Source organism: Microtus oregoni, unplaced genomic scaffold (assembly GCF_018167655.1).
Source record: "Microtus oregoni isolate MIOR12 unplaced genomic scaffold, Mior012 000003F_ref0000135, whole genome shotgun sequence".
Taxonomy (NCBI): Eukaryota; Metazoa; Chordata; class Mammalia; order Rodentia; family Cricetidae; genus Microtus; species Microtus oregoni.
In genome coordinates this window covers 61,439,935-61,451,517 of record NW_024543062.1, presented here as the reverse complement: position 1 = coordinate 61,451,517, position 11,583 = coordinate 61,439,935, and the positions used below count along the sequence as shown (strand labels likewise).

Genomic DNA, 11,583 nt, shown 5'->3' with positions numbered 1-11,583 from the left:
GCAAGGAGAGGCAGGTGCACAGTAAGCCCCACTGTGTGCTCCGAAGCATGAAGCCAGCTCAGTGATTGGCCCCAGATGATCCTGTTTCCATGAGCATCTCCCCGTCCGTGGAGGGTCTTCCCCTAAAGTCCCAGCAGGGCCAGAAGCGGGGGAGATCAAGTCCTAGATGTGATGTCTATAGGAAGAGCCACCCAGGGAGAGAAGCCGGAGCCTAACTGCTTAGATCACATTTGCTCTTCATGTATGTCCTCTGAGCCTTAAGCCTGTGGACTCAAGTTCTATGGCCTCGAGGGTAGATGCTGCCCTGACGGCCCCAGCACCAAGCCACTTCTAGCATGCTCTCTGGGGTGAATTCGGGCCAGCTTCTGCTCCCCAGTGCCCCAACAGGGAAGTCCCACAAGGGGTTTTCCCCGGCAGCTCAGACCCCACGTGTTTGGTGGAGTTGCAGCAAGAGAGCCAGGGGATCCCTCAGGGCCAAATGCACATGTCTGGGAGGTACCAACCTAGAGTCTGATCTGCGCATGCCCACAAGCTGGGGAACATCCTCACAGGCTTCGGTTGGCAATGATGGCCAGGATGCTGATGTGATTTCTAGGTCCATTTCGGAAGAGTGTAAGCGGTTACAACCCATGATCAGAGGCATCTGTAAGACCCTCAGATGTCTGAAGACCCCAACTTCTCCCTCTGTTCCCCACATCACTTCCTTAGTATGGAAAGAATCCATTCAGTCCATCAGGTGGGGAGCAGGAATGCCAAGTTCTTGCTGGGTACTGGAGCCACCAGAGTGACAAGAGCACTGTTGCTGGCACTGAGGAGCTAGGTTCTGAGGGACAACAGGCTATGACGGAATCTCATTGTCCCTCAGTAGGTGTTGTGATTGGAATGCACAGCTCAGGTGTAGCAGGAGTTACCCTCCTTGCAGGCTGGGGGTGTGTCACTTGGGAGCAGGTGACCCAAAGTGGAATCTTAGTGAGCAAGTGAGAGACTTGGAATGTGCCATGCAAAAGCACAGGTACGTGTTGCTGCGTTCCTAAGGCTGAAGTAGGAAGTTTGGAAAGGGAGGAGCCAGCCCCAAAGGTCAGGCCTGGGACATGGGCTTTGTTCTAAGGAACCAGACAGGTTTTAAGTCAAGTCCAACTGGTATTAAAAGATAGCATTCTTCAGTGCCAGTGTGGAGGGTGAAAAGCCATGGCAGAAACAGCCATGGTAGAGACTTCCGTGAAGTGCTGTGTTGTCTGGACTCCCTCCTCAGGTCCTACCTCACTGCCTCTGAGGTCCCAGTGACAGGAAGCAGAGGTGCAGTGGCCACAGGGCTAAGGTTGAGTGAGGGGCTCAGATCTTTGCAGACATCTGGAAAGAGACCCTATTCCATTTGGATGTATCTGCCATCCTCTGAGAATGGACTTGCCCAAGTTACGGTACTAACTGGGAGAGTGCAGGGCAGTCTTGGTTCCTCAGGCCAGCGTACAGGCAGCTCTGGGCAGGGGGAGGAACTGGAGCTTCCTTCCATGCCTTGGTGCTGTAGGGCTGGGTCGCAGGCCTTTAGACTCCACGTTTTGCTCTTGGAGCCTGGTTTCTGGGCCCCGCCCAGCGTCTGGATCTAAGTGGTGGTGGGGGAGGGTGTGACCCAGGAATCTGCATTGCTGGTGTGCTTCCTTGGTGAGGCAGGGTTTATGATGACCTGGGGATGGCCCCTGGACTGGACACCTCGCCCTGCTTCTCCAGGACAAATGGATCTAGGAGAGTCAGTCTAAGGCAGGAGGGACCTCCTCGATGGCCTGGCCTCCCTCCCTCAGCATCTGCCTTTTGCTTTCCCACGGCGGCTCCTCTCGTCAGCACAGGTGCGCTAATGGAGGCTGCGCCGAGTGGCTTGGAAAGATACTTCAGCAGTTTCCTTCCTGTTTCAAAATTCAGCCTTTTGTTGTTTGTTTGAGATGGAGTCTGGACAGCCTAGAAGAGACTGAAGCTATGCCACCAGGCTGTGATGAGACACCATGACCACAGCAATTCTTAAAGGAAAGCTTTTAATTCGAGAGCTCACTTACAGTTTCAGGGCGTTAGTCCATGCTCATCTTGGCCGGGAGCATGGTGGCAAGCATAGCGCTGAGCAGTCATGAGAACTTTGCATCCTGATCCCCAGGTGGGGTGCGGGATGGGGCTGTAGTGGGCTTTTGAGATCTCCAAGCCAACCCCCATGACACTCTTCCTCTAACAAGGTCATGCCCACTCTAACATGGCCACACCTCCTCTAACTAGGCCACACCCCCTAATCACTCACAGTTAACCTATGAGTCTGGAGGCTATTCTCACTCAAACCACCATGGTGAGCAGCCCTAGTGGGAGAGGTTATGGTCTGGGCTAGGATGATCCAAAGGTACTTTATGTTCCTAGGCTGACCACTCAAAACAGCTGCCGTTTAAAGCCTTCGTTTAACATACTTCCTTCACCAGAGAGAGGGAGGGAGGAAGCAGGAGAGATGGGAGGGAAGGAAGGAAAGAGAAAGAAGGGAGAAAAGGAGGGGGGAGATGAAGAGGAATGTGGGAGTGGCAGAGAAAGGGGGACACACAGAGGGGAGCAGGAACAGAGGAAGGAGCCGATAGTGGGTAGAGGGGGCTGAGGCGGGGTGGGGACAGCCCATGATGTCACCCAAGTCACTGTGCCTGTTAATCTGTCCTAACCCCAGGCTGAGGCTCGCAGCCACCATGGCAAGCCCGCGAGCTGGCCTAGCCCTGGAATATAAGTGCTTGTGGCTGACAGCCTCCCCTTTGGTTGAGGGATAAAGGCTGCTGACAAGTCTGGAATATCTGAGTTTTTCCAGGGCAGGGGAAAAAAGCATGTGTGTGCACACAAGCCAACTTTATCGCAAGCTTGGCAGTGGCGTGGGGTGGAAAAACTGCATGTTTGCCGTGCAGATGGAGGGGCCATGGAACTGGTTCCCAGACTAATGACACATTTTTCAGGAGTACCCCTATACACACCCTTTTGTCCCTAAGTACTGTCCAGGACAGAGAAAATTCCCTTGCGAGCACAGGCATTTGGTGTCATGCTTGGTGGAAGAACAGAGCCCACTAGCTAGCTCTCCTCTGAGCTCTGCTCACGCACAAAATAAGCAAATAATTTTAAAGCCATGCCTGAGAATGGACATAGTGCTTGTCCAGGCCCCAGTTGGCCCCAGCCCTGGCCAGTCAGCAGCGTCTGAACACAGCAAATTCACTACAGTGCCCAGCCCCTTGGAGGATGTACACAAGCTGTGGAGTCCCCTCCTGTTTCTCCCTAGCTCCGAAGGTGTTGGGGTGCCTTCCATTCTCCCTAGAGCATCAGTTCCTGCTCTCTCTGGGCACAGGGTCCATGGCTTTAAAAACAAACAAACAAACAAACAAACAAAAGAAAAGAAAACAAAAACCATGTCTTACCAGACATTGGTTGTGAGCCTAGAACTGAGCTCTCTGCATGGGACACCAGCACCTCCCTGCTTAGTGAAGGGGGTCAGAAAGATCAACAAGACCCAAGGGAGGAAGGCAAATCCCAAAGGTCACCTGGACCTCCCATTAGGATGAGGTGACAGTGGAGGTACAGATGGAGTGATGGTTGGATGACCCTGGGATGCAGGACCTGACAGTAGGACCTGACCAAGGGAGTCACAAGGGAGAGAAACCTAGATCAGGGTTCTGACTAATCCTACTGTGCCTGTGGTCAGATCAGAGCTGCAGTCACTGCCCCTCCCACCCCAGAAGGAAGTGCAGAGGCCAATATGTAGATTAGAGTGGCCTGGAATCCAGATTGGGACCTCTGTCGGTAGTCACGGTAGTCACGTGATCCTGCACCTCAAGTTTCTAATCTGAAAATTTGGAACACTGGTCATTTCACATCCTACAAGTGGCTGCCACAGATCCGTTACTCTCTTGCAGCGTGCGGGGTCACCCACTCCCACTGAAAATGGCAAGCAACACCCTCTTTCTCATGGAGCCTGCACCTCCTGTGCAGTGTGTAGCCCAAGAAGGCAGGAAGAAGGAGGCCAAGGGCATTTCCTTCAAATGTTGTAGGGTGCACACAGTTTTACCTGCCACTGCTTTGAACCCATTTTCTGTGGTCCATGGGTATATTAATCAAAATCTCATAAAATATAGACCAATGGCCAGGCAGTGGTGACGCATGCCTTTAATACTAGCACTTGGAAAGTAAAGTCAGGTAGATCTGTGTGTGTGTGTGTGTGTGTGTGTGTGTGTGTGTGTGTGTATGTATGTGTGTATGTGTGTATATATGTGTGTGTATGTATATGTGTATATATATATATGTATACACACACACACACACACACACACACACCAATAGTCAGGCATTTTGCTGGTAGAGCCTGGGAATGTTTGATTAAATTTGTGTTCACAGAGTTTGGGATGAATGTTTGGGGGCCATTGTGTCTGCTGTCCCCTTAGCCTGGAACATTGTTGCTCATGGACACAGGTTTTTCTCTAGTTAGATTTAAGTGAATCTAGGGAAGGTCTTTTCTGTCTGACCCAGTGGTTCTCAACCTGTGGGTATCAACCCCCAAAGACTATTGGAAAACACAAATGTTTACATTATAATTCATAACAGTGGCAAAATAACAGCTATGAAACAAAAATAATTTTTTTTTGTTTTTTGTTTGTTAAGACAGGGTTTCTCTATGTAGCCCTAGCTGTCCTGGAACTTGCTCTGTAGACCAGGCTGGCCTCGAGTTCAGAATTCAGAGATCCACCTGCCTCTGACTCCCTAGTGCTGGGATTAAAAATGTCTGTTGCCACCACCAGACACAATGAAAATAATTTTATGGTTGGGCAAATCTCACCATCTGTCTCCTAAAAATGCTGTGTTTATTTTCAAAGCACTAAAGACCTGACGCACATATTACACCTATGTGGGTTTACTGTGGGCCTCTTCCACTAAAGGCAAGCTTGATGAATATGTGTCTCTCACTGTCAGACTGTGGGTGCCTGGACAAGCACAGTGGTGCTTAGAGGAATATGTGGTTGAAGAAACTCCTGGAGGACTGTTGTGGTTATCAGTGACAACTGCCAGCTGCCCCAGCTCCTCTCCAACTCTGAGCCCCATAGTGAGCTTGCACTACTGGTTCTCCTAGTATAGGGTGGTCCGTGACTTGTGAATGGAAGTGACCAGGACTTTAAAATGTCAGTGAAGATCATCAAGGCTTTCTTCATTTCCTTCTGGCACAGTGACTGGCCATATCAGATATGGTTTCTGGAATCTGCATTGTGTCCCTGACATCCCGCACAGGACATGCAGTATGAGTGAGAAAGGAGTCTCTATGGTTTGAATGTGGCAAAATATGGGGCTTATTTGTTACTGCAACATAATTTAACTTGTCCTGACTGACAGCAATCCTATGTACAACTGTCAAGGCCAGATAAAGCCAGTGTCCCCTTCAGAAACCAGGCCATGCCTGCCCTTCCCCCTTTCTTTCCTGCTGGGGATGGGGGGGCGGTTGAGAGATCTTCTTGAAATAACTCACATAATAGGGGAAACAGCATGTTTTGGGACCACCTCCAAAGTGGCCCCACACACTGACCACACTCAAATTTGCCACAATCCTCCCCCTTGGTCAAAAATGAAAAGCTGCATGTTCTCTCTGTTGGAATGAGTCACAGCTGGGGAAAGTGACCAACTCCGAGCCAAGACAATCTGCTAAGGAGAAAAACTTCCCACTAGATACTTCAGTAGATGTAGTGAAACCTTGCAGCATGGTGGCCAAGGGCAACATAAAAAATGCTGCTGCCCAGGCACCCAACACCCCAGGTGATGTCCCTCCACTGGGACTAGAGGGTGTTTTGTCTTCACTTCTTCCCTAGAGGAGCAGGGGAGAAGACGGGAGGAAGAGGCAGAGGAAGAGAGAGAAGAAGAAGAATAGGGAGAGGGAGAGGGGAGAGAGAGTTGTGTAAGGAGAGGTTCTTTTAGGGCAGGAGGGGACTGGTTGGGAAAGGCTGAGGAGGTGACTCCCACACCTACTGGGGTTGGGGGACAGCCACCACCCTACCTTGACCTCAATGTTTTCTCCCAGAGAGATGAATTGTAAGATAAACTTGATAAAGTTTTGGGTGGGTCACATGAAGTTACACTATCTCCACTTCATTTGGCTCCATACCATTTTCCCATCAGCTCTGAAAGCAGCCATCACTACTCCACCAAATCAGAGCCACAGGAAAACAAAACCAGAGTACTTTCTGTGTAGCCCAACAGCTGGAAGGCTGCACACCTGACTGCCCCAGCTGGAAGACTACACACCTCACTGTCTGCCCCAGCTGGAAGGCTACACACCTGACTGTCCCAGCTGGAAGGCTGCACACCTGACTGTCCCAGCTGGAAGGCTAACACCTTACTGCTCTAGCTGAGAAGGCTGCACACCTGACTGTCCCAGCTGAGAAGGCTGCACACCTGACTGCCCCAGCTGAGAAGGCTGCACACCTGACTGTCCCAGCTGAGAAGGCTGCACACCTGACTGCCCCAGCTGAGAAGGCTGCACACCTGACTGTCCCAGCTGAGAAGGCTGTATACCTGACTGTCCCAGCCAGAAGGCTGCACACCTGACTGTTCCAGCTGAGAAGGCTGCACACCTGACTGTCCCAGCCGGAAGGCTAACACCTTACTGCTCCAGCTGAGAAGGCTGCACACCTGACTGTCCCAGCTGAGAAGGCTGCATACCTGACTGTCCCAGCTGGAAGGCTGCACACCTGACTGTCCCAGCTGAGAAGGCTGCATACCTGACTGTCCCAGCTGGAAGGCTGCACACCTGACTGTCCCAGTTGGAAGGCTGCACACCTGACTGACTGTCCCATCTGAGAGGGCTGCACACCTGACTGTCCCAACTGGAAGGCTGCACACCTGACTGCCCCAGCTGGAAGGCTGCACAATTGACTGACTGTCCCATCTGAGAGGGCTGCACACCTGACTGTCCCAACTGGAAGGCTGCACACCTGACTGTCCCAGCTGAGAAGGCTGCACACCTGACTGCCCCAGCCAGCCTCAGTCATTCACAGGCAACCCTGATGCCCACCCCCAGGAGCTTTCCCAGCCAGGGAATCAAGGTCAACCCTAAAGGACACTTGGAGGGCCTGGGAATGGGGAGGACAGAGATGATGATCACTTGCAATTATTCATAAAGTATTTCTTTTTCTTTTTTTTTTTGTTTTTTTGTTTTTTTGTTTTCGAGACAGGGTTTCTCTGTGGCTTTGGAGCCTGTCCTGGAACTAGCTCTGTAGAACAGGCTGGTCCCGAACTCACAGAGATCCGCCTGCCTCTGCCTCCCAAGTGCTGGGATTAAAGGCGTGCGCCACCATCGCCCGGCTCATAAAGTATTTCAAATGGCCTTCTAATGCTGCATTTGTTACCAGAGTCCTGTTACTTACACACCAAACTGTCACCCCGAACTCAGGATGGGCCTCTGTCCCGGATCTCACCCAGGACATGGCACCCCTGAAAGGGACAAGCTTCAAACCTTGTGGAGAAGGATGGATGACACGGAGTGGGAACAAGCCAATATTCACATGCAGTGCGGGTCCTCCAAGAACCCTGAGAGGTGCTTGCAGAAGCGCTGGAGGGGAGGAATACCATAAAGGCAGGGTGGACTACCCTTGCACATGTGCAGAGAACATGTCAAGGAATACCCCTGCTGGGTTCTCTCAGTCACAACCAACCATCCTGATCCTGGGGTATGGGACAGAGGAATTTCCTCTGGCCGCTGCCGAGGCCCTGGAGCAGCAGTTCTGAGTGGACCATCAGGACAAGCACTATGCTGGAAGTTGCTAGAAACAAAGGCCTTCTAGCCCACTCTCAACACAGGAACTCGGGTGCAGCCATCAAACTGACTTAACGCGCCCTCTGGGGTTGGCTGGCCTCCAAAGTTTGAAGCACCGATGTAGAGAGCAAGAGGAAGAAGGGTGGAGGAGTGGAGTAGGGGCTACTGTGTCCCACTTTCCCATCATCGCTCTCCCCACTTTGTAGCCCTCCAATCATCCTTTCCACTACCCAGGAACCAGTGCCCTCCGCTACCAACTCAGAAAGGGAGAGGACTCTGATTACTACCCGGGAGTCGGGGGTGGGGGCGGGGGCGTGTGGAGCAAGGAAGGCTGGGAATTCCCTGGCCACCGGACTTTTAGGAATTGCCTGAAAATTATTTTCAAGGGGGAAAGCGAAAGTGAGGATTCCCCAACCAGACACTAGGGGGAGACCCATCTCTGGCCTGGAAAGAACCCTGAGGATTAAGGTGTAGAAGAATTTAGAGACAATTCCAGGTCTGGTTTCAGAATCCCCACCCACTCCATACACACACCGTTGCCTCCATTCTCCAACCTGAGGATGCTCGTCTCTTACAAAGTAGCTTAATGTGCACGAGAATCTATGCATTTTCAGCCTTGCCTGTATTTCTATGACACCCGGTACCAACCAAGTGTATGCGAATCATTGCTATTCAATATTGTCTAATGAATAAAAAGAAAAGCGTGTACGTGTTCGGTAAGACACTTTTTTCCCCCGAATATTTCTTTCTATCAGTGGTTTGTCGAAACAAAAAAAAATGTAGATTTTTGGGGGGATATGGTGTGTTGACTCTGTTTCCAAAGTTTTGTTTTTTTTGTTTTTTTTTTTTTTTTTGTTTGTGATTAATCAGATCAAACCTGATTTAAGGGGGAAAGTGTGAGCCTTAAGTCAGAACCATCCGCCTGGAAAAATCAATGGCTCCTGCAGCTACAAAAACAGACCGCAGAGGGCCCAGGCCCACTGCTAGCCTATGGCAGGACACAGATTCAAAAACCCAAGAGGCCTACAGCCCGCTTGTTCTCTCTCCATTGAGATGGGACTGCGGACAGACCTGTTAGTCATTACCACTACCTAATTTTCAAGACCCAATACGCTTGGTCGTTTGTTCAAGAATTAGGACTTTCAAGATGGTGTCGGCAGAATCTTAAACCAGACAGGAGCTTATGGCGCAGTCCTTGGTGCTGGTGGGAAGCGGACCTCTCCACCTCACTCCCCAACCCCCACTCAGGTGAGCGGTCCACACCAGGACTAAAGCAGATGTTTAGGGGATTGGCGAGACCGCAGCGATTACACCAGCAGCCAAGGAGAAATTTAATTCGGGAGGAAAGCTCCTGCCCTCCCATGGGGCAGAGAGAGTTCTCACGATCACTCAGCACCAAGGATCATCCAGGATCACCAATTACCATAACACCAGTCTTCCAGGAGGATGGCAGCCTATGTCGCAGGGGTAGGAAGGGAGAGCCAATCTTCCCACCGCCAGCTCAGAGCGTCCGCGGTGCGTCTTACTGACCCACTGCCGGGCTCCGGGGGCGGCTGACAGCCGCGGACCAGCTCCCGCCCCAGGCTCTACCAAACCCTCCCCTCCCACCTGCTCCCGACCCTGCCAGGGTTTGGGCGTGGAAGACGCCAGGAGGGGACCAGGCAGGGCTAGAGGCGGGGACCCAGAAACAGGCGACCCCCCCCCCCCCCCCGGCCCGCCCCGCGCGCCTCGCAAAGCTTCTCGGATGCTCCGATCTTCACTGCCCAGGTCGCGGAATCGCCCCTAAATCCAAGCGGCTCGGGCCCGCAGTCACGCGTGTTGCCCTTCCGGCCTCTCCGAGGGCCCCGCCCCGCCCCGCCCGCGGGTTGCGGGCCCTTTAAAGGCGCGCGCGGCCGGAGCCGCCCCTTCTGTCGGCCAAGCTCCGGAGCGGCGGCCGCCGGCGGGCCTTGACCATGGCGTCCCCTGCCATCGGACAGCGTCCCTACCCGCTTCTCCTAGACCCCGAGCCGCCGCGGTATCTGCAGAGGCTGGGTGGCACCGAGTCGCCGCCGCCCGCCCGGCCGCGCCGCTGCATCCCCGCGACCCTAGTCCCCGCGTCCGGGGCGTCAGAGGGGCGCAGCGGCCGGAGGGCTGCCCGGGGGGACCCCGAGCCCACGCCCCGGGACTGCCGACCCGCTCGCCCTGTCCGGCCCGGTCTGCAGCAGAGACTGCGGCGGCGGCCTGGCTCGCATCGACCCCGCGACGTGCGGAGCATCTTCGAGCAGCCACAGGATCCTCGCGTCCTGACCGAGAGAGGCGAGGGGCACCGTTTCGCCGAACTGGCACTGCGGGGCGGCCCGGGCTGGTGTGACCTGTGCGGACGAGAGGTGCTGCGGCAGGCGCTGCGCTGCGCTAGTGAGTGAGGGCAGGGCAGGGGAGGTGCGCGGGGTGAAGGGCTGTGAGCCTGGGAGAGGAGGCCATTGCCTTTTCTGACCAACCCGAAGTTTAGGCAGGTAACCTTTGGAGACAGCTGCTCTCCGCTGCCTCGTATCCTTTAGTGGCTGCCCACTAACCATATGTGGTTATGCTGTATGGATGCGCACCTTCAGACGGGTTCCAGCCTTCTCCCCGACGCCTCCAGGCAAGCTTGTTTGCAGGTTGGGATTGGTGGCTCGCCACAAGGTCATTCAGTTGTCTTCCACACACCCTTCTCTTTCTTTAGTTGTAATTTTTTTTAATTGGGTAGTGATATTGATGGCGATCTGAGTATTTGACACTTACTTATTAGAGTTACGGGGAAATGGCTTGTTAGTCACCTCTGGCAAAAAGCTCTGGTTCTTCCTCCTGGTTGGCACAGGAAGCCTGGTTAGGCTTTGAATGGAAACAGGCTGTGAGGTTGGAAGATGCCAAGGTCACCTGCACCTGAGGCCCCTTCTACCTTCCACACCTAGCTCCTTCGCCCCTTAGACTGAGTCCTGCCGCCTCTTCCTTCTCCTGGGCCCCTGCACCGATCTTCCAGTCTAAAGTGACTCAGCTCCCTGCTTAGGCATCCCCGGGCCTTTCTCAATCCTGGCTGAAACACTGGGCACCAGTGTAAAGAGTTTCTGAGCCAAGCTGCACTCACTCTTTTAGGGCTTATTCATGACTCTCCCTGATAGTGAGAATGGTGTATTCCTTAACTATTCCTTTAGTTCCTCCCAACCCATGTGTCTGCTGTTGCCGAGGATGCTCGTAGCCATGCGTTTATGTAGCTAATTTAAATATGCGAAGCACACAGCACAATGGCAGTCTCCAGCAATCATCTGTGGACACGGATTATGGTTGTTATCACATGTGCTGGTAACGGCTCTTCTCCTACCATAGCAGCCTGTGCCTCCCTCAGTCTGTATCTCTGGACAGCAGCACTAGCCCAAGCACAGTCCACAGCAGCTCCCTCTCAGCCGCTGCCAGAAGTGAGGGAAAGGGGACCGTGGATGCTGCTCTTGCCAGCATGAGCATGCCCGTTGAGATGTCTGTTCAGGAGATAGCCGGGTGTGTAGAGTCCTGTGCCTGTGCCATGTGCGGACTGGCTGCTCTCCCTCGTCAATGCTTCTGAATTCAGTGCATTACCTTCAGACTTGCTTCCAGTGTTTTCTGCCTCCATTCCTTGGTGCCGCGCAGATCCTGCTAACACTGTACACAGGGAAAGAGGCAGCCCCTTCACTCACCTATGCTCAGATTCCAGAAGCTGCATTGTCTGTGGCGAATGCGCTTGTAATTCTTGCTCATGTTTAGACCTTGAGGGACCGTCCATTCTACACCGACTTTGTGGTATTCCT

At 53.2% G+C, this 11,583-nt stretch overlaps 1 protein-coding gene across 2 annotated transcripts in view; it reads left to right on the top strand.

Annotated features, from left to right (window-relative positions):
- Positions 1-9,238: 9,238 nt before the first annotated feature.
- The window catches only part of Rassf5 (Ras association domain family member 5), a 68,078-nt gene continuing 65,733 nt past the window's right edge, over positions 9,239-11,583 (top strand). The window contains exon 1 of one of the 2 annotated variants that reach the window (XM_041648957.1): positions 9,239-10,180. In XM_041648957.1, the coding sequence (XP_041504891.1) occupies positions 9,739-10,180 (442 nt within the window). In that variant the 5' untranslated portion in view covers positions 9,239-9,738. The remainder of the gene's footprint in view (positions 10,181-11,583) is intronic. The other variant, XM_041648955.1, reaches the window with a different exon arrangement.